The following is an 18,634-nucleotide window of genomic DNA, read 5'->3' as shown; positions in this document are numbered from 1 at the left end:
AGTGGTTTCATAAGTCGAACAGGACAACATGCAATCTTCATCATCCTGATCCTCCACTTATACCTCATATGATCACTATACAACCTTGTATTTGTTAACCACCGACTGGGCCAAACACCTTTGACTGTACTATGTAAGCCACATTGAGCCTGCAAATAGGTGGGAAAATGTGGGGTACAAATGCAACAAATAAAAATAATAATAAATAAAATAAGTAAAAAAATAAAAATATTTTCTCTCATACAGATATCTCATTTGTTGAAACATAACTAAATGGACTATAAGCCCCTAATGTAGTCCATTGTTTTCTTATATTTGTCCTTGTGATGACATACTATGTCAAAACTGGAAATACAGTGAGACGAATAATAGATTTCGGTGTAACATCCAAAATTTATTATTATAATTGTATTCACATTTGGGTAATAACTGAGAAAATGCTTTTATCAAATCATATTAGGAAGGTTGACGTTGACTTGGTTAACTTCTGCTGAATATCAACCGGCTGAACTATTTGTTTACTGAATTCATGCAGGTCTCAGCAAGTATGCTCGGCGAACATAAAACTTTACCAATGTTCATTGGGGACATGTATGAAGTTCACAGAAAAATTTCAGCAAAATCCTGATGGTCGCGCAGGGACCACCAGACACTTGACATGGAATGACCCAGACTCATTTCCCCCCACCAGATTAGTTCCTCCTCGTTAGTTTTAAACAAGAAGCTAAGAAATTATTTACTCTGGTCTTATACAAACAAAGACATCCCATCAATCTATGCATCACCATTTGGAAAACATAATGTGCATAAACCCAATCTGCTCTACTGCTGCTTTCCCTTAGTCGTCATTATTCCTAAAACTCATCTATATAGAACACTCAGCAGGGAGATAAAGATTAACCCCCCACCCTCACCCCCACCAAAAATGCCTTTTACAACCAGAAAAAGAAGAAATAAATATCTATCACAGAACTGGAAAATTATAGCACATTTAGCCTGACTCTGGACTTCAGCATGAATGTAGCTCTGCCCTCAAAGTCTCTTTTAAACAGTAATATAATAATGAACAAATATTAAGTGCATTTCATAATATACCACTGCATGCCACAAAGCAAAAGGAGCAGTTCCCCCCAACTATCTTTCCCTTTGATCTAGGCAACAGGAAAAAACAAAATTTCAAATGATCCCAGGTTTCAACCTAATTCGTGTTTGATGTGTAAGATAAAGTTCATATAATAAGTAAATAGACAAAAAACTCTAAATATTGAGCACCCTGATTTTCAATAACATCATATCTGGTTTAGTGTGCTTTACCAGGAGAAAAAAAAAAAGTCTACACGAATACAACACGTGGCTAGGGAGTCTCTATAACCAGCCCCTCCAAATCACACACCGATTACGATTTATAACAAATTACTACCTAGCTATGAAAAGTTATTCCGTTATTATACTTCCTCTGTATACATCCATATACTACAGATGCTGACGTGTTCGAAAATATATGTGAGGTTGAATAAAAATGCTACCAACAATAAAGAACAATGTGGATGCAGCAGGCTCATACTTTGTTTGCCAAAGCGTACACAGAACAACGGCTGTGCGGGGAAAGGGAAAACAGAGACAAACCTAAGTGACTTCAACGTTTTGACATCACTTCATCTCCTGTGTTAACATCACAACTACATAAGTATTGCCATACTGGGACAGACCAAAGGTCCATCAAGCCTAGCATCCTGTTTCCAACAGTGGCAATCCAGGTCACAAATACCATGGCAAAATTCCAAAAAAAGTACAAAACATTTTATGCTGCTTATCCAGAAATATTTTCCCCAAGTCCCAATTTAATAATAGTCTACGGACTTTTCATTTAGGAAGCCGTCCAAACCTTTTTTAAATTCTGCTAGCTAATCGCCTTTACCACATTTTCCGGCAACGAATTCCAGAATTGAATTACCCGTTGAGTGAAGAAAATTTCTCCAATTTGTTTTAAATTTACTACTTTGTAGCTTCATCGCATGATCCCTAGTCCTAGTATTTTGGTCTAGAATTTTTCCTTCTCTTGTCAGCTCCTGTACCAGGTGCTCCATAAAGCATCCTTGATTTCGTCAAGGAAGTTTACCTCCCTAGCATGCCCCGATGTTGCATTTACCCAGTCAATATCAGGGTAATTGAAATCACGCCCAGTTTTGTTTGCTTCCCTAATTTCCTTTTACCTTCCTACATCCATCCGTTCATCCTGGCCAGCGGACGGTAGTACACTTCCTATCACTATCCTTTTCCCCTTTACACATAGAATTTCAATCCATAGGGAGTCTAAGATGTTGTTTGTTTCCTGCAGAATTTTCAAATCTATTTGATTCAAGGCTCTCAACATACAGTGCTACCCTCCACCAATTCAATGCACCCTATCACTACAATATAATCTTTCCCCTTTTATGATAGTATTCCACCAGTTATCCTTCTTCCACCAGGTCTCAGAGATGCCCATTATATCTACATTTCAATTAGTGCATGTATTCTAACTCTCCCATCTTATTTCTTAGGCTTCTGGCATTCGTATAAGACATTTCAAACTATGTTTGTTGTTCCTATTTACACATGCTCAGTACTTGACAGTATTAATTTGCAATGTTTGTCTGATTTCTATTTAAGGACACCTGATCTACTACGGACCCTTTTGCAACCTATCGGGATACCCTATCTCCCCTGTTTTGGTGATATCTTTGAAAGATACCTTATCCCAAACCATGCGCTTTTGAGCGACTGTTGGCCTTCCCCCAGTTTCTAGTTTTAACCTGGTTTTGACTACCAGCTGTTGTAGGAGTGTGCCACCTACTGGTACTTCTAGACTTATAAGAAAAAGCAAGAGCACAAGCAGTGGAGGGGGATAATAAGAAATGTGTTTGTCAACAGTGCCCGAGGGGAGGGAAGGCTGGGAAATAAAGACTAGCTGAATTGGATGGGACAGCAGTCCCAGAGCGCATACTCTTCACCTTTTCTTCTATTACCACTACCAACAATCATTTCTATAACGCTACTCAACCCAGAAAACACCACTGGGCAGAGAGAAATATGAACAAAAAAAAACTTAAACCACAACTCGCCCTCGGTCTGCCTACTTCACTTTTTTCCCCACCCCAAAGTGCCTCAGAATTCAAAGGCCCCCCAGCAACTACCTCAGCTCAACAACAGCAACTCCCAATAACTCAACTACTCGCGAATCGCGATTGCCCGCTCACAGCTTCCTTTTTCGTCACCTTCTCTTTCAATTATCTAAGATAAACAACAGCTACGCTCCACAATAAGGGGCTAGTGATTAGTGGTTAGCTATGTAGCCAATCGCGTGAGGGCTTGTTGGCGCACTCAGTAGTGTAGTGGACGTCATACGTGTTCCTGGTGGTGGACGTCGGAAACTCGGATGGTGCTTGAAATGTGGAAAGAGCTGTTGTTTTGAGCTTATGTTATGTGTGGCTTGGGAGTTGCTTTTTCTTTTTGGAAAAGATTGGTAAGTTGTAGATAAAATGAGTTTGTTTTATGAGGGAATTTTGCTTTAATTCGTTCAATGTTTAAGCTTTATATTTATTTTTAGCCATTTTTTGAAGTGTTTGCTGGAATTCAACCCATATGCGTTTCCCTACCGCAGAACAAGCACTACAGGGTTAGTAGTTTGTCGTTGAAAAAAATCTGTTAATTATATATTTTGTTCTTAAGCCTGCTTATTAGATTTCTTTTGGGGCTATTGAAGAGTTTCTCTAGAAGTATTTCTGCATCTCCTGAGGGTCTGACTTCATCTGAAGGCTATGATACTTTTCATTAAATCTGATTCTGCTTTACTGCATAGATTCTACAGAGAAAAAGCAATTTTGCTGATACTTTAATTTTTTTTTCTTCTTTTTCTATTGGTGCTTGGATTTCAAAAATTGTGATTTTTAGCCATACTCGGGTTGACCTTCTGATTTCTAAAATCATTTTGGTGCCCTTTTACAAAGCAGTGGCCGCGCTATCACCGGGCCGGGTGTAAAAGCCAGATCTTCGGGATCCCCGGGATATTCCGGATCTACGTACGACCTTACGTACGACCTTAAGTCTGGAGCGCGTCTTGTTTTGACGGCCGCTGCTGCTTTGTACACTGCAGCGTTCACCAGCCATAACCCAGCGCTGCGATTCTCTATTCGCCTCTTTCCGTGGCGAATCTTGAAGGAGGTTTATTTTATTGCATTTGTATCCCACATTCCCCCACCTATTTGCAGGCTCAATGTGGCTTACATAGATTAATAACATTGTCAATTCGGATAACAAATCAAGTTCAGTTAGTAAAGTGTAGTGATTAGGAAGGGAAAAGAAGAAGGAGGAGAGTGAATAGGGAAGTTAGAGAAGGTCAGTGTTCATAATTGAGTGGATTGGTGAGGTGACTTAGTGGGGTTGTCGTTCTCATTGTAGGCCCTGCTGAAGAAGAATGTTTCAGAGATTTCGGAAAGATGGTTGTTTCGTTGATTGCTTTTAGGTCTGTTGGTAATGCATTCCATAACTGCGTGCTCATGTAAGAGAAGTTAGAGGCATGCATCAGCTTGTATTTAAGACCTTTGTAGCTGGGGTAGTGCAAGTTGAGAAATTTGCAGGATGATTTTGTGGAGTTTCTGGGAGGTAGATCTACGAGGTTTAGCATGTAGATTGGTGCGTCTGCTTGGATGATTTTGTGTACGATCGTGCAGATCTTGAACGCAATGCATTCTTTAAGTGGAAGCTAGTGAAGTTTCTCTCTTAGAGGTTTTGCACTTTCATATTTAGTTTTTCCCAATTATGAGTCTGGCGGCCGTATTCGGGGCAGGTTTGGAGTTTTTTGATTGGCTGTTCTTTGCATCTGACATACAGTGCATTGCAGTAGTCCAGATGACGTATTACCATTGACTGTACCAGGGTACTGAAGATGTGTCTCGGGAAGTAAGGTTTTACTCTTTTGAGTCTCCACATGGTGTAGAACATCTTTTTCGTCGTGTTTTTCACATGGGTGTCAAGAGTGAGGTTTCGATCAAGGGTGACTCCAAGAATTTTCAAGTTTTGTGAGACAGGGAGGGAGCAGTATGGTGTGGTAATGGTGGTGAAGTTTTTTTGTGTTATGTTGTGAGGTGAGTACGAGGCATTGTGTTTTTTCTGCATTAAGTTTTAATTGGAATGCATCTGCCCAAGTGTGCATGATTTGGAGGGCTTTGGTGATCTCGTTGGTGATTTTGTGTTAAATCATGTTTGAATGGGATGTAAATTGTGACGTCATCTGCATAAATGTAAAGGTTGAGTTTTGATTGGCTAGTAGCTTGGCTAGAGGTGTCATCATTAGGTTGAATAATGTTGGTGAGAGAGGGGATTCCCTGAGGAACTCCACACTCAGGTTTCCATGGGGGTGATCTGTCCGCGTTCGTTGTTACTTGATATGATCTTGTGGTCAGGAATCCTTTGAACCACTTGAGAACTGTGCCTCCAACTCCGAAGTATTCTAGTATATGTATTAGTATCTCATGGTTAATCATGCCAAAGGCACTGGACATGTCGAATTGCGGGAGGAGAATGTTGTTGCCAGTCGCAGTTGTCTGTTTGAATTAGTTCATTGCGGACACTAGTACAGTTTCGGTGCTGTGATTCGACCGAAATCCTGATTGAGACTCGTGCAGAATTGAGTATTCATTAAGTTGTTTCATCACTATGCCTTCCATGAGTTTGGTCATGAGTGGAATCGATGCTACTGGTCGATAGTTGGTTAGGTCCATTGTGCTTTTTTTTAGCATCTTTCAGTAGCGGGGTGAGTAGGATATTTCCTTTGTCCGTGGGGAAAGAGTCCATTTGAAGTCTGTAGTTTATGTGGTTCAAGAGGTCTGTTTTGAATTGTTTGGGTGCTGATCTTATTAAGCTGTTAGGGCAGATGTCTAATTTGCATTGCGATTTGGCGTATTTTCCAAGCCAATGTGAGATTTCCTTTGGTGAGAGAGCGTGTCAAAGTCGGTCCATGATTGGTCTGCTGGGCATTTTCCGGGTTTTGGGTCTAGACATTCAAGGATATTTGTATAGTCCGTTATGTTATGATATGATACAGACATTCAAATATTTGAAAGGTATTAATCCGCAAACTAACCTTTTCCGGAGATACGAAGGCGGTAGAACGAGAGGACATGAAATGAGATTGAAGGGGGGCAGACTCAAGAAAAATGTCAGGAAGTATTTTTTCACGGAGAGAGTGGTGGATGCTTGGAATGCCCTCACGCGGGAGGTGGTGGAGATGAAAACGGTAACGGAATTCAAACATGCGTGGGATAAACATAAAGCAATCCTGTTCAGAAGAAATAGATCCTCAGGAGCTTAGCCGAGATTGGATAACAGAGCTGGTAGTGGGAGGCGGGGCTGGAGGTTGGGAGGCGGGGATAGTGCTGGGCAGACTTATATGGTCTGTGCCAGAGCCGATGGTGGGAGGCGGAGATAGTGCTGGGCAGACTTGTACGGTTTGTGCCCTGAAAAGACAGGTACAAATCAAGGTAAGGTATACACAAAAAAAGGGGCACAGTGGGAGGTGGGGCTGGTGGTTGGGAGGCGGGGATAGTGCTGTGCAGACTTATACGGTCTGTGCCAGAGCTGACGGTGGGAGGCGGGGATAGTGCTGGGCAGACTTGTACGGTCTGTGCCCTGAAAAAGACAGGTACAAATCAAGATAAGGTATACACAAAAAAGTGGCACATTTCTTGGGCAGACTGGATGGACCATGCAGGTCTTTTTCTGCTGTCATCTACTATGTTACTATGTTGGTGGGTATCATGAGTCGGAGCTTTATGATTTTTTCGTTGAAGTACTTTGCCAGGCTGGTTGCTGATGGGGTGTCTGAGTTGTTAGAGGTGACCTTGGTGGTATTTAGAAGATTGTTTACGAGTGAGAAGAGTTTGTGTGTATCCTTGTATTTTGGACCTATTTTGGTTTTGTAATAGGTCCTTTTAGTTTGTCTGATAGTGTATTTGTATTTTCTTTGTAGTTGTTTCCAGTCTTTGTTTGTGCTTTCGTCTTTTTTCTTGCTCCATGCTCTTTCTAGTCTTCTGACCTGTATTTTTAGTTCTTTCAATTCTTCGTTAAACCATGGTATTGAGTTTTTTCTGTGTGAGGTTCTGGTTTGAAGTGGTGCTATATTGTCTAGTATTGTTCTGCATCTGCTATCCCAGTTTTGGAGAAACTGGGGTGAGTCTGTAGGTATTATCCCTTCGTCAGTGTAGAATTGCTGCCAGAATGTTAGTGGGTCCATTTTGCCTCTCGTAGTATATGTTTGTTTTTTTGTTGTGTCTTTTTTGTTTTCCAGTGAAGGGAGAGGTTTGCACTGTAGTGATCGGACCATGGCTTGGCTGCCCATTTTGTGTCTATTAGTTTGATATTTGGTTCTGATGAGAATTTGTGGGAAATGATATCTAGTGTATGTCCTTTGTTGTGAGTGGGTTGTGTATTTGGCCAGTGGAGCTCCCATAGTTGAAGGAAGTCCTTGCATTCGCGTACATTGCTTGAGTTAGTGTCTTCAAGATGAAGATTGATGTTTCCTGCTATGAGAAGCTTCTGGGTGGAAATCGATATGAAATCCAGGAAGTGCGATTGTGACTCCTGCCAGTTGCCCGGGGGTCTGTAGAATAAGATCAGGTTTAGGTGATCGCGTAGGTTGGAGTGGTTGATTCTAACTGATGCTATTTCGAGTTGGGGAAGAATAGATTCTGCTGTTGTTGTGATTGTGAATTGGGATTTATAGATTATTGCTATGCCGCCTCCTCTTTTTCCTTTTCTTGTCCAGTGGGTAATTTTGTATCCTGGAGGACAGAGCCCTAGAATTATTGGGTCTTTGGAGTCATGGATCCAAGTTTCGCTGATAAGTAGGAAGTCGAGATGGTCCGCTGTAATCCAGTCAGTCAGTGTTGCGGTTTTATTAACTGCCGATCTGGCATTGATGTATCCTATTTGTATTTGTTGGTGTTCAGTTGGGTTTGAGGTAGTGATAATTTTATCAGCTGTCTGTCTTCTTGGTGTGTAGGTTTGTTATGTCCTTTCGTTCCTTTCTGTAGATGGTGATCGTGGCTAGTAGTTGATTGGATAGGCATGTTGTGTGGGTGGTTTGAGAATTGTGGGAGTAGTATTGCCTGTATTAGGGTTTGTGAGTGTGTGGTGGGTTAAGGAGAGACAGTAGGTAATTAGGAGTAATTTGCTGAGGTTGTGTATTAATATGTGTGTCTTAAGTGTTAGAGAATTCGGTTATTTTAGATCATTTAGAGCATTGGAGGTAGTATTTAAAGTTTTTAGATCATTGAGGGAAGTTTTTCAGCATGTTACAATGTTGCTGAGCAAGTACATAAGTAATGCCACACTGGGAAAAGACCAAGGGTCCATCGAGCCCAACATCCTGTCCACGACAGCGGCCAATCCAGGCCAAGGGCACCTGGCAAGCTTCCCAAACGTACAAACATTCTATACACGTTAGTCCCGGAAATGTGGATTTTTCCCAAGTCCATTTAGTAGCGGTTTACGGACTTGTCCTTTAGGAAACATTCTAACCCTTTTTTAAACTCTGCTAAGCTAACCGCCTTCACCACGTTCTCCGGCAATGAATTCCAGAGTTTAATTACGCGTTGGGTGAAGAAACGTTTTCTCCGATTTGTTTTAAATTTACTACACTGTAGTTTCATCGCATGCCCCCTAGTCCTAGTATTTTTGGAAAGCGTGAACAGACGCTTCACATCCACCTGTTCCACTCCACTCATGATTTTATATACCTCTATCATGTCTCCCCTCAGCCGTCTCTTCTCCAAGCTGAAAAGCCCTAGCCTCCTTAATCTTTCTTCATAGGGAAGTCGTCTCATCCCCGCTATCGTTTTAGTCGCCCAAAAGATCATTTGGAGCTTTTAAAGAAGGACTTTCAGCATGCTACAACGTTATTGAAGAAAGCATTTACAGCATTTAGAGGGAGTATTTAAGCATTTGAACAGAGCATTTAAGCATTTCTAGGAAAACTTTCATTACTAGACAAGTACAGCATTTAAGTCATTTAAAGGGGGTATTTAGATGAGAACTTTCAGCCTGCTACAGGGTTGCTAAGCAAGTAGAGATTTTAGAGGAACATTTAGTGAAGACTTTCGGCCTGCTGCAGCATTATCAAACAAGCAGTGCATTTAAATCAGTTAGAGGGAGCATTTAAAGAGAGTGTTTCAGCATAAAATACAGACTGGAAAGCCTTCTCAGGAGTTATACAGCACCTCACAAACCAAAGAATTAGTTTGTGTGGTACTCTGCCCTCTATGAGTGTCCTGTCTTGGTTTACTCACTGTTTCGGATTAAGAGACAGCAGTTCGGGTTTTGCACCTGAGGTCTGCAGAACGTCCTTGGCCCTGTGTATCTCTTACTGAATTTTACCAGGTAGAGGGCTAGTCCAGATGTCTATAGTGGAGCAATCGGGGATCTTTTATTCTGAGATCTGTGATCGTGGACGAGTTGTGCTCTCCGGTGAGTACTTTATGATGCAGGGAGGGAGATGGACGAAGTGGAAGGAGGAGTTCCTCATGCAGCATCTAGTCTTCGTAATTGGTGATCTTTTCCCGGCTGGATCAATCGTCCGGTCTCGCAATGTAGCTTAGGTGGAGGGTTGATGCGCCTGGTGGCCACGAGGCTGGTTAGCTCGTCCGGTATTCATCCTTTCCCAGCAGGTTGGATCGTCCGGTTTCGCACTGTAGGCCAGGGGGTAGTTCTGTGCGTTCAGCGGTTTTGGCTGGCTCGCTCGGAGGTTGTTCACCTTGGCAGGATTGCCGCTGAGATTCACAGCGAGCGCTCTGCTGTTCTAACTGAATTCCGGTCTCGCATTGTAGTCCAGGAGGATGGTTGGTGCGTCCGGTGGCCACGTGGCTGGTTGGCTCAGCCAGTGGGCACCCTTTCTTCCGCAGGTTGGGTCGTCTGGTTTCGCCCTGTGGGCCAAGAGGTATGTCTGTGCGTTCGGCGGTTTCTGGCTGTTTTGCCCAGTGTTTGTTCACCTCAGCAAGATCGCCGCTGAGATTCCCAGCGAGCGCTCTGCTGTTTCAACTGGGTTCCGACTGGGTCGAATGCTCGCCGTGCAGACCAGGGTTTGGGTCAGTATGTCCGGCGGCCACGAGGCTGGTTGGCACGCCCAGTGGTCGTTCTCCTCGGCAGGGTTGCCGCTAGGATTCAGAACGAACGCTCTGCTGTTCCAGCTTAACTCCAACCGGGTCAAGTGCTCATTCTCTGCTGTCTGCAGCCGGTTTTAGGTGTTTTTCAGATGAATATGGTATAAAATATTTGATCCTGGTCTTTCTTTGCTATAGAAGTTGCTTAGTACACTTCAGCGTTCACAGCGTTCACCAGCCATAACCCAGCGCTGCGATTCTCTATTCTCCTCTTTCCGTGGTGTGAGAAGGGATCACGGAAGTCACGAGGAAAGGGGGTGCAGAGAGCAGGGGAACCCCAGCAGGGCAGATTTCATACTCACCACTCCAGAAAGCTGGACTACCGGAGGCTGAAAGGCTAGCGGGGTTAAGGAAGAAGGGGAGGAACTACCATTCCCAGAATCCCTCTCTTCCCCACCCGTCTGTGCAGGAGTTAGGGGAGGAGATAAAAGATTGGGAAATGGTTTCTGAGGAACGTAATGAGGGCCAGCTGGGGATGAGGTTAAAATGGATGCTGAAGGACTAGGGGAGGAGCCGATGGAGATTGGGGCTTTGGCCCAAACGAGGAAAGGTATTGTGAGGGAGTGGCTGGCAGCTCCTTGGAGACAGTCGTAGAAGACCGGAGGAGAGAGGCTGAGGCACTGGGGGAGGTCTCTGCTAAAGAGGGGACAGGTGCTGGCCTCAGGAAGAGACAGGAGCTGAGTACAATTCAAACCCCAACATGGGAGAAGTGCTGTTTATCTGTGCTGTTAGATGAAGCAGGAAAAGCTGTATGAACTGTTTGATACTGGAAAGTGCTGGGGCTACACAAGACAGAGCTGCTGGGCTTCCTTTCTGGATATGCTCTGTTCCCAAGAGAAGTAATTTTGGTTAAAAGGAGTGAAGTTACATGGACTGTTTAAACCCTGAATGAGACTTTGGCAGCAAACCTTAACAACCTGGGAGTAAGGTGTTTCCCTTTTGTGTCTATGCTGAATGGAAGCAAGAAAATAAAGGTTTTTTTTCTATAAACATTTTGCCTTGATTGAGCCTCTGTGGAAACAATAGAGGGAGGAGGAAGTCCTGCAAGCTCTCAGGGGGTCTGGCGCTGAGTTCCCAGAACAGGCCAAGGTGGTGTGGAGCGAGGCAACAGTCGGGTGAAGAAGGAAGCTAAGCAGGGTCGAGCCTGGCTGGGTCCTGGAAGGGGGACCCAGCTACAGTGGCGAATCTTGAAGGAGGTTTAATAGACTGGAGTGGAAGTTAGCCTATCTAGTCCACTGTATGAAAGGAAGACATTTGATTAATCTCTGTTTCCACTCCCCCGCGGAGCCGTCATAGCCATTCACTCAAAACACAGCAAGCAAACCTGTGAGCTGCTGCATCCACGTTGTCGTTCTTTATTGTTTGTCCATCTCTAACAAGTACTGTCTAACACTGTTTTTGTTGGATAGGCAGTGCCAGGGGTGTAGCCAGTGTTGAGAATTGAGGGGTCCCGAGCCCCCCCAAGAAGGCTAGAGTGACCTTAATCTGACTCCATCTCTAAATAGCACTAGTACTGGGGTAATCAGGGAGTTGTGACGTTCTAAGAGGAATTGCCACAGAGAGAGACGTTAGGTCTAAGGGACCCGCATTAGTCCGCCTCTCAGCACTGGCAAGGAATAGATACCAGCCTTATGACAAACTGGATTTAGGTTACAAGTTATACAATGCCGCGAAAGATAGCCTGATATAGCAAAAGCATTTATACTTACAGCCTTTCATCATTAAGTGAAGCCCGCAAATCATCATTTGGAATGAGGAGTTTATTTGCTAAGGTATAAGTCAAATCCGTGATTGACAACAGGCATGTACAATCAATTATAGGAATATAATAAGCTGCAAACAGGTGTTAATTATTTGCTAATGTTTTATAATTTCTTTCACCAATTAGAGGTTTTACAAGGGAAAGCAATTAGGTAATTTGTCAATTCTGCTGGACACATTGGTTTCCCTTGGAGAGAGAGTGCCAACCCTTTTCTCTCTAACTCAAACCAGGAAATACCCGGATTTTTATAGGTGCCCTCAGGATATGGGTAATATGACAGAAGATATACCTGATTGGATCTATGCTAATGTCATGGTTGTCACTGATTGGCTCATGCTAATGAGTAGGTTCTATCTTGCTAACATGGTTTTATCTTTAGCTCGCTTCTTAAGCAAGACCCTGCTCACAGGAAAGTCTCCCTCCTCTCTTGGACAGCTAGTTCCCTATTTTCTCTGCACCTGGCATGACTCACTCATTGCTCAACTTGTTTTTCTAACTTACATTAGAGAAAATTCCACTTTGTAACAGATACGGGCTTCCATTTTGTGTTGAAATCCTCCATTTTGTTTCCATATCTATTTACCTAACTTTTAGGCCTCAATCTGGGCTACAAACTAGGTCATACTTTTCCAGTAAGCTCCCAGTTATGTCAGCCATCAGATTTCTGACTCAGCCAAGGTCTGTAATGGCCTGAGCTCTATGACTGGGCCCACCACCATTCCAGTGGGGGGGTCTCTGGCTGTACCATAATTATACATTCCCCACTTGTCACCCCCTCTGGGGAGGGGTGACACAAAGCTCGTCAAGCTTGTCATCATCCATTCCAGAAGGTGGCAAGCTATCAAACGAGAGGGGGAGTTTTGGTCTTACAAATTGCTAGAAGGTATGGTGCAAGACAGGAAACTTCATTCTCAGGTGATATATTATTTGGGCATATGGAATTCCCTTTAGATTACCCAACCCCTTGGGCCTTAATCCTGATGTCATCTCTCTTGAGACTTACTCAAACCTGTAGTGAGAAAGGTTTTATGAATGGGACAAATCCATGAGTTCATCTACAAAATCTCATGAAGTATCGGTATGTGGGTAATAGCAATTTCAGGTGGATCATGCTAATAAATACTTTCAGGTCTTGCTATGGCTTCTATTGTATCTGTTGCATAGTGCATGGGGAGATAATCTAATGTATCTATCTCAGTGGTCCTCGGAAGGAATAGTGGTTTTGATTAAGCATTGTTATGGTGGCTCAACATATATATGGTTAGTACTCAGATTGTAGGCTGTTTTAGGTTGTAGGTATTCAGAATCCTTAAACAGGTCGGAATGCCTGGACCTTACTATTACTCATCATTAGCATCCAATCATGAGCACTAAAAAGTGGATAGCAAGTATGAGGTTGCCTTATACAGCAAAAATGGTCAATCCTAGGAAAATTTATATTAACAAAGGTCATGCATGGATTTTGACATATGCATAATGACCTGGAAGTATGGGAAGCATTTCATATATCCGTTACCCCACTTGGAGCTTAGTCAAACCTACAGAAAGACATGCAACTTAAGTAAGCCTACACCAGAGTTAAACAATTGCATAACTGGTTGATACTAACAGGGTTTACACCTACATTATGATATCATAGCCAGTATTAGGGTGTGATGTTACCCTTGTATCTGAGCAATATCAACTTCAATTTAAATTACATAAACAGAAATAACGGGGAAACTCTTAGAAAAACAATTAGAACAATACAGGAAATACTAGGAAAATAAAAATAAAACCTTTTCATTATATAGACAGGATTACTGCTAAACTGAAAATAAAACAAAATATGAATCTATAATGTCCATAAACAGCAACAGTAAATCTCAAGTTGGTTCTGAATTCTCTTTCATTGGTCGTGGTTGAGGCGATGGAAGCGCAGAAGAATCTGGACGGAGATCTGGAAGATCTAACAGGGCTGGATTTTCACAGCAACTTGGGCAAGGAATCAGTAGAAGTGACAGACTAGGAATTGGGATTTACAGAATGTATCCCCACTTCTGGCTTGCATAGTGTGCAAGACAGATTGGTAATTACTACTAACAGATGATCAAATAACAATAGGTAACTATATGGAACAAAAGAAAAGGGTACCAAAAAAAACAATTAAAATTTAGAGATGATGTTGATTGTTCAAGTTATAGATGTATGGAGGGTCAGGAATGTGGTGCACAAAAATAGTCAAAAAGGCATGGGCAATGCGTTGCAATCTATCGCCAATAGGTATGGAATCTTCACCTGCGATGACTAACATTCACCAAGGGTTGAGCCCTCAGCTGCAGGAGGCCAGCAGGACTTACGAGTTAGATGATTCAGAAAGAAGGGTAGCTTAGGAAATAGTCATAGTCAAAGCAGAAGACATGTGCAGAAATTTAAAACTCATAACTAGTCCAGGTGATGGAAGTATCTTCTGGAATCACGGTCGCTGTCTGTTGTAACAGAGAGCTCATACGTAAAGTGACATGTAGGTTCTGGAAAAGATGAGCCTGCAAAAATATTTAATACAGTAGAAATGGAGGAGGTGGCGCTTTTTTTTCTTGCCAGAGGTCAGTTGTAGCAGAAGTACCAAACTGGAATAGAGGCGGTAGGTCAGGAATTGGATTAACAGTCTTCAATCAACCTACAGGACTTAATAAATAAAGATGAGATACGAGTAATGCGTAGTATTTAAATCTTAGCACAGGTTCATTAGAAAAAAAAAGTCAAAGAATGCATTGTTAGTTCCTTGGGGCACCAGTAGGTGGAGCATAGTCTCAATATATAAAATCACAAATTACCAGTAGGAATAAAAAAAATTTTCTCTGTAGATTAGATGTTGCTGGCACAGGAAGTCAGCAGAGTCTGAGGAAACATTGTGGTCAGAGTCTACTCCAGGAAAATACAGCTTTTAACATGATATTTAGAGAGATAGAGAAAAGCCAATATCAGAAAAGAAAGATGTAAAAACTATATATTTCTATGAGGCCTCCTCACGTGACCTTTACAAGGTTTAAATAGGTCAAATGAGAAGGACAATAACCTATAGTCCTCTGTAATAGTTCACAGCCAATTTGGAAAATGAAAATTATATTAAATTTGAAACTGATCCTTTCTATGCTTTCACAATTTGGGCCCTAAATTATGACAGCATATCAAGATTCACATTCAGAGGGATAGCTAAAGATAAGCTTATATATTCCCAGGAATCAACTTACAATTTAGAGTATATTTTAAATACAGAGGAGGAGCAGCTTTATAAGCAGGAGACAAGTAGAAGCATTTCTTAAAACATTTTAGTAAAATTCAAAAAATCAAAGATATAATAACAATTTTTATTAATGCAATAAATGCATAAGTTGACCAGTAGGATATGTTCATATGGACCAGTATGATAAATGGAACAGCTTGTAAGCCTACATTGTAAATTGAATTCTAAACAAAGAGTAGCAAAGATAACACAGAATCACAGAAAAACCCATCTAGTTATTAAAAATCTGAAACACGTAATGAATTCCTGTATCATATACTGAGTCCAAAGCATTTGTAAAGATGAACTTTAGAGAAAATAAGAACTACAAGGGTTAATTTCTGTCATTCGGTCCTAAGGAAATCACGAAATAACGGTGCTTCCTATGTCTAATTTGAGTTTACTACTCACTGCAAGCATTGGATATTATGGTGACTGAAAATAGGGCTATACATCAGACCAAAACTGTAAGTTGAAGTTTTTATATTAATACTTCATGCTGGTGTAATTAGTCTTCATAGAATTAATACTTCAGGAGGAAAAGAAGGTTATTACCTTATCTGCTTCCAGAGATACGGTTCTCAATGAAGAGGAAATTGGCAATTGTAGCTAGTCTTATCTGAACATAGCTCTGAAATAATAGGAAACTGAATTTCTTTAGTTCTGATTTACCAGTTAGTTATGTTACGTTATGCTATGTTATGCAAGGGTTAATCTCCAAACCCTATTGCATAGATAATAAGGCTGGCACTGTAGTATTATGGAATCCGGAAATGAAAATTAACTGCGCCATTTGGGGTTTGAGAACCACAAATGCTGGAACTCTATACAATAATATATCTTAAAACTATAAATCTTTAAGAGGCAGGGAAGGAAGTTTGAAAGTAGTAGATAGGACGTGAAAAGAAAAATTAAAACAGTTAATTCATTCTTACGTAACACATCCCCAATAGAGAGCCAGGTAGTGAACATCAGCACTAGTTATTTTAAACAACGTCACAAATAAACAGTGTTTTAGATGGCATATAATATAGAACCTTTTATAGTAAATATCTGGAATAATTATGCAATTTTCAAAGAACACATACACGGACGCACACCTATAAAATTAAAACTGTAAGTGGATCTCTTTTACTAAAAAGTCTGTCATATGATACCTGAATAAGTATCATGTCCGGTATATCTGTCTTATCCAGATTTAGAATCCGGATGTGATTACCGGAGCTAACAAAGATAAATTATCGAAAACCCTTAATCTATTTATAGCTACTAGAACTAAAAAGTGCTTGCATTTCTAGTGAAAGCAATTTACCGGAAGTAAATAACAACAATCTATTTAATATCATGTCACAAATTAAACAAACATTGCTTAAATGAAATAATATACAATCCTGGAAAACAACACTCCTTTGAGATTTACTACCACTGCAGTTGATAGGCAATCTCTCAGGGTAACCTTAGAGCACTAATTTAAAACTAAAGAAATGATTCCTTAATAATTAGCTGGTGTAATTTATGCCATTTATCACAGGACACACAGGAACATATAGACATAAAATTAAAACAGTAACCTAATCCTGATAAGTAGAAAACTTAAAGCTTAGAAGATGAAGCGAGATATTTCTAAATGTAGTTCAAAACCAATCATTGGAATTGTGCACGGTTAAGGAATTGTTTAGGGTTTCAAAAAACAAAAAATATGAAAATAAATATTCCAGTAGCCAATCACAAGTCACAGCACACAGACAGAAAAGGAAAACCACACTCATACACAGACACAGTTATTGTCCCACATACAGAGGTGTCCTTGTGTATTGAGGACAAAATCTTAATCCTAAATTTGGTAAAATAAAACATTTAAATTAGAGCTAATCCAATAGGCCATGAAAGTATACAACGGCAAGCTCAATAACAATACATACAATAAATGAAAATATACTCACGATTCGTGCAATGTAATCTCCAGCGCAGAAAATCAATTGAGAAAGAGAACAGTTGGCGGGATCACTATGCCCTTCCGAACTCTCGGTGGCATAGGGAGGTCAACCGCAAAATAGAAAGGTTTGTTTCAGAAAGTCCTTACCAGAGATCTGAATAGATGTCAGATCACCAGTATCTGGTGTTGGGTGCGGAGAGGAAGATATGATATAATGGGTAGTGAACAACATCACCCAATATGTATAATAACGGGACCTAGTGAGCAAGTGGTCTACAAATAAGCTTTAGACCTGTAACCTGCTATAGAAAAATGAACTAGATTAGTAATATATATATTGACCAGATCTAGAACCTGGTACAAGGTCAGTGGTTCAAAAGGCAGCTTCGGGGATAACAAGGAGACCTAGAAATGAGAATGTGCTGACAGTTTACAAAAACATGCGATGATTATCCTGATAGTAGAACATACAGAGACATAACACAATCATACTCACGCATCTATTAATGTATTCCAACATAGGGACCCAAAATAAAAATTACCAATTGGCGGAAAGCTCCATGCTTTGACCGCAGGTGACATTAACAGAGAAATAAAAACAGCAAACAGGGATGTACCCAAAGAGTGGGTGAATAAGTGAATAAATACCTAGTGTCAGCTATTATATATTTATACTACTCTATCCCAAATTAATGAAAACTACTCCCCAGAGTGTGCTTCTAAAGACAGGAGTAATCCCAGATTATCTGTCTGCCAAGAACTGTCCCGGTTAATTGGCCATGGGCTCCAACCCAAGATAGAGTCCCCAAAAAGGGACATTGCAAACACTCCCAAAAAGAACCCAAAAAACCCGCGAATAAGGTCTTCTGAGTCGAGGAGCAGCGGTCCAAAGGGTCCCGCTGATTAGCTACAACATAATCACCCCAATGGACCTTAAGTGGTCTACAAACCACTCAGGGGTCTACAAACCCTTAGCGCTACAACGCAGAAAAATAAAAATTTTATAGGTTAGGCTCTCCCGCGTATACAACTAACCATTTCTAAAATTTTAAATGCCCGAGTCAACCTGTACACAATCGCAACCAATGTCTTAGACGTCTCTTTATTGCCACGGCGGTCATATATACAAATAACTCCTTCTTGGGCAATAATGCCGAATCGTGGAAGGCAGGCCACTCTGAAAATGGAATGGAAATCTGCTCAAAATCTACTAATTGAGATACCGTCATCCATAGAAGGGTCAGTGACCCTCAAATGGGTGTAAGCCCCAGGCATCGATATCAAAGCCAATGGTTATAGCGTGACACTGGTACATAAGAAAATAAACAAAAGTATAGCATACCCCAGGGAAAAGCCCCTGAAACCTACTTCAGAGGTGGTGAAATAAAAGAGGATAAAAAATAATAAAAAAGGGAAATATTTTACAGCAAAACACATGTAAGCCCATTGGGGAAGGTAGAACCATAAAAGAGTCA

At 41.2% G+C, this 18,634-nt stretch overlaps 2 protein-coding genes across 3 annotated transcripts in view; one reads left to right on the top strand and one right to left on the bottom strand.

Moving 5' to 3' along the window:
- Positions 1 to 3,240, bottom strand: part of PNPLA7 (patatin like phospholipase domain containing 7) — a 2,530,065-nt gene extending 2,526,825 nt beyond the window's left edge. The window contains exon 1 of the mRNA XM_030206608.1: positions 3,177 to 3,240. The gene's annotated coding sequence lies outside the window, so the exon portion shown is untranslated. The remainder of the gene's footprint in view (positions 1 to 3,176) is intronic.
- Positions 3,241 to 3,357: 117 nt separating this feature from the next.
- The window catches only part of MRPL41 (mitochondrial ribosomal protein L41), an 83,581-nt gene continuing 68,304 nt past the window's right edge, over positions 3,358 to 18,634 (top strand). For both annotated transcript variants that reach the window (XM_030206215.1, XM_030206214.1), the window contains exon 1: positions 3,358 to 3,505. In XM_030206215.1, coding sequence (XP_030062075.1) covers positions 3,464 to 3,505 — 42 coding nt within the window. In that variant the 5' untranslated portion in view covers positions 3,358 to 3,463. The remainder of the gene's footprint in view (positions 3,506 to 18,634) is intronic.

The sequence above is a fragment of the Microcaecilia unicolor genome, chromosome 6, assembly GCF_901765095.1.
Source record: "Microcaecilia unicolor chromosome 6, aMicUni1.1, whole genome shotgun sequence".
In the NCBI taxonomy this organism is placed as follows: Eukaryota; Metazoa; Chordata; class Amphibia; order Gymnophiona; family Siphonopidae; genus Microcaecilia; species Microcaecilia unicolor.
This window is presented reverse-complemented; position numbering and strand designations above follow the sequence as displayed.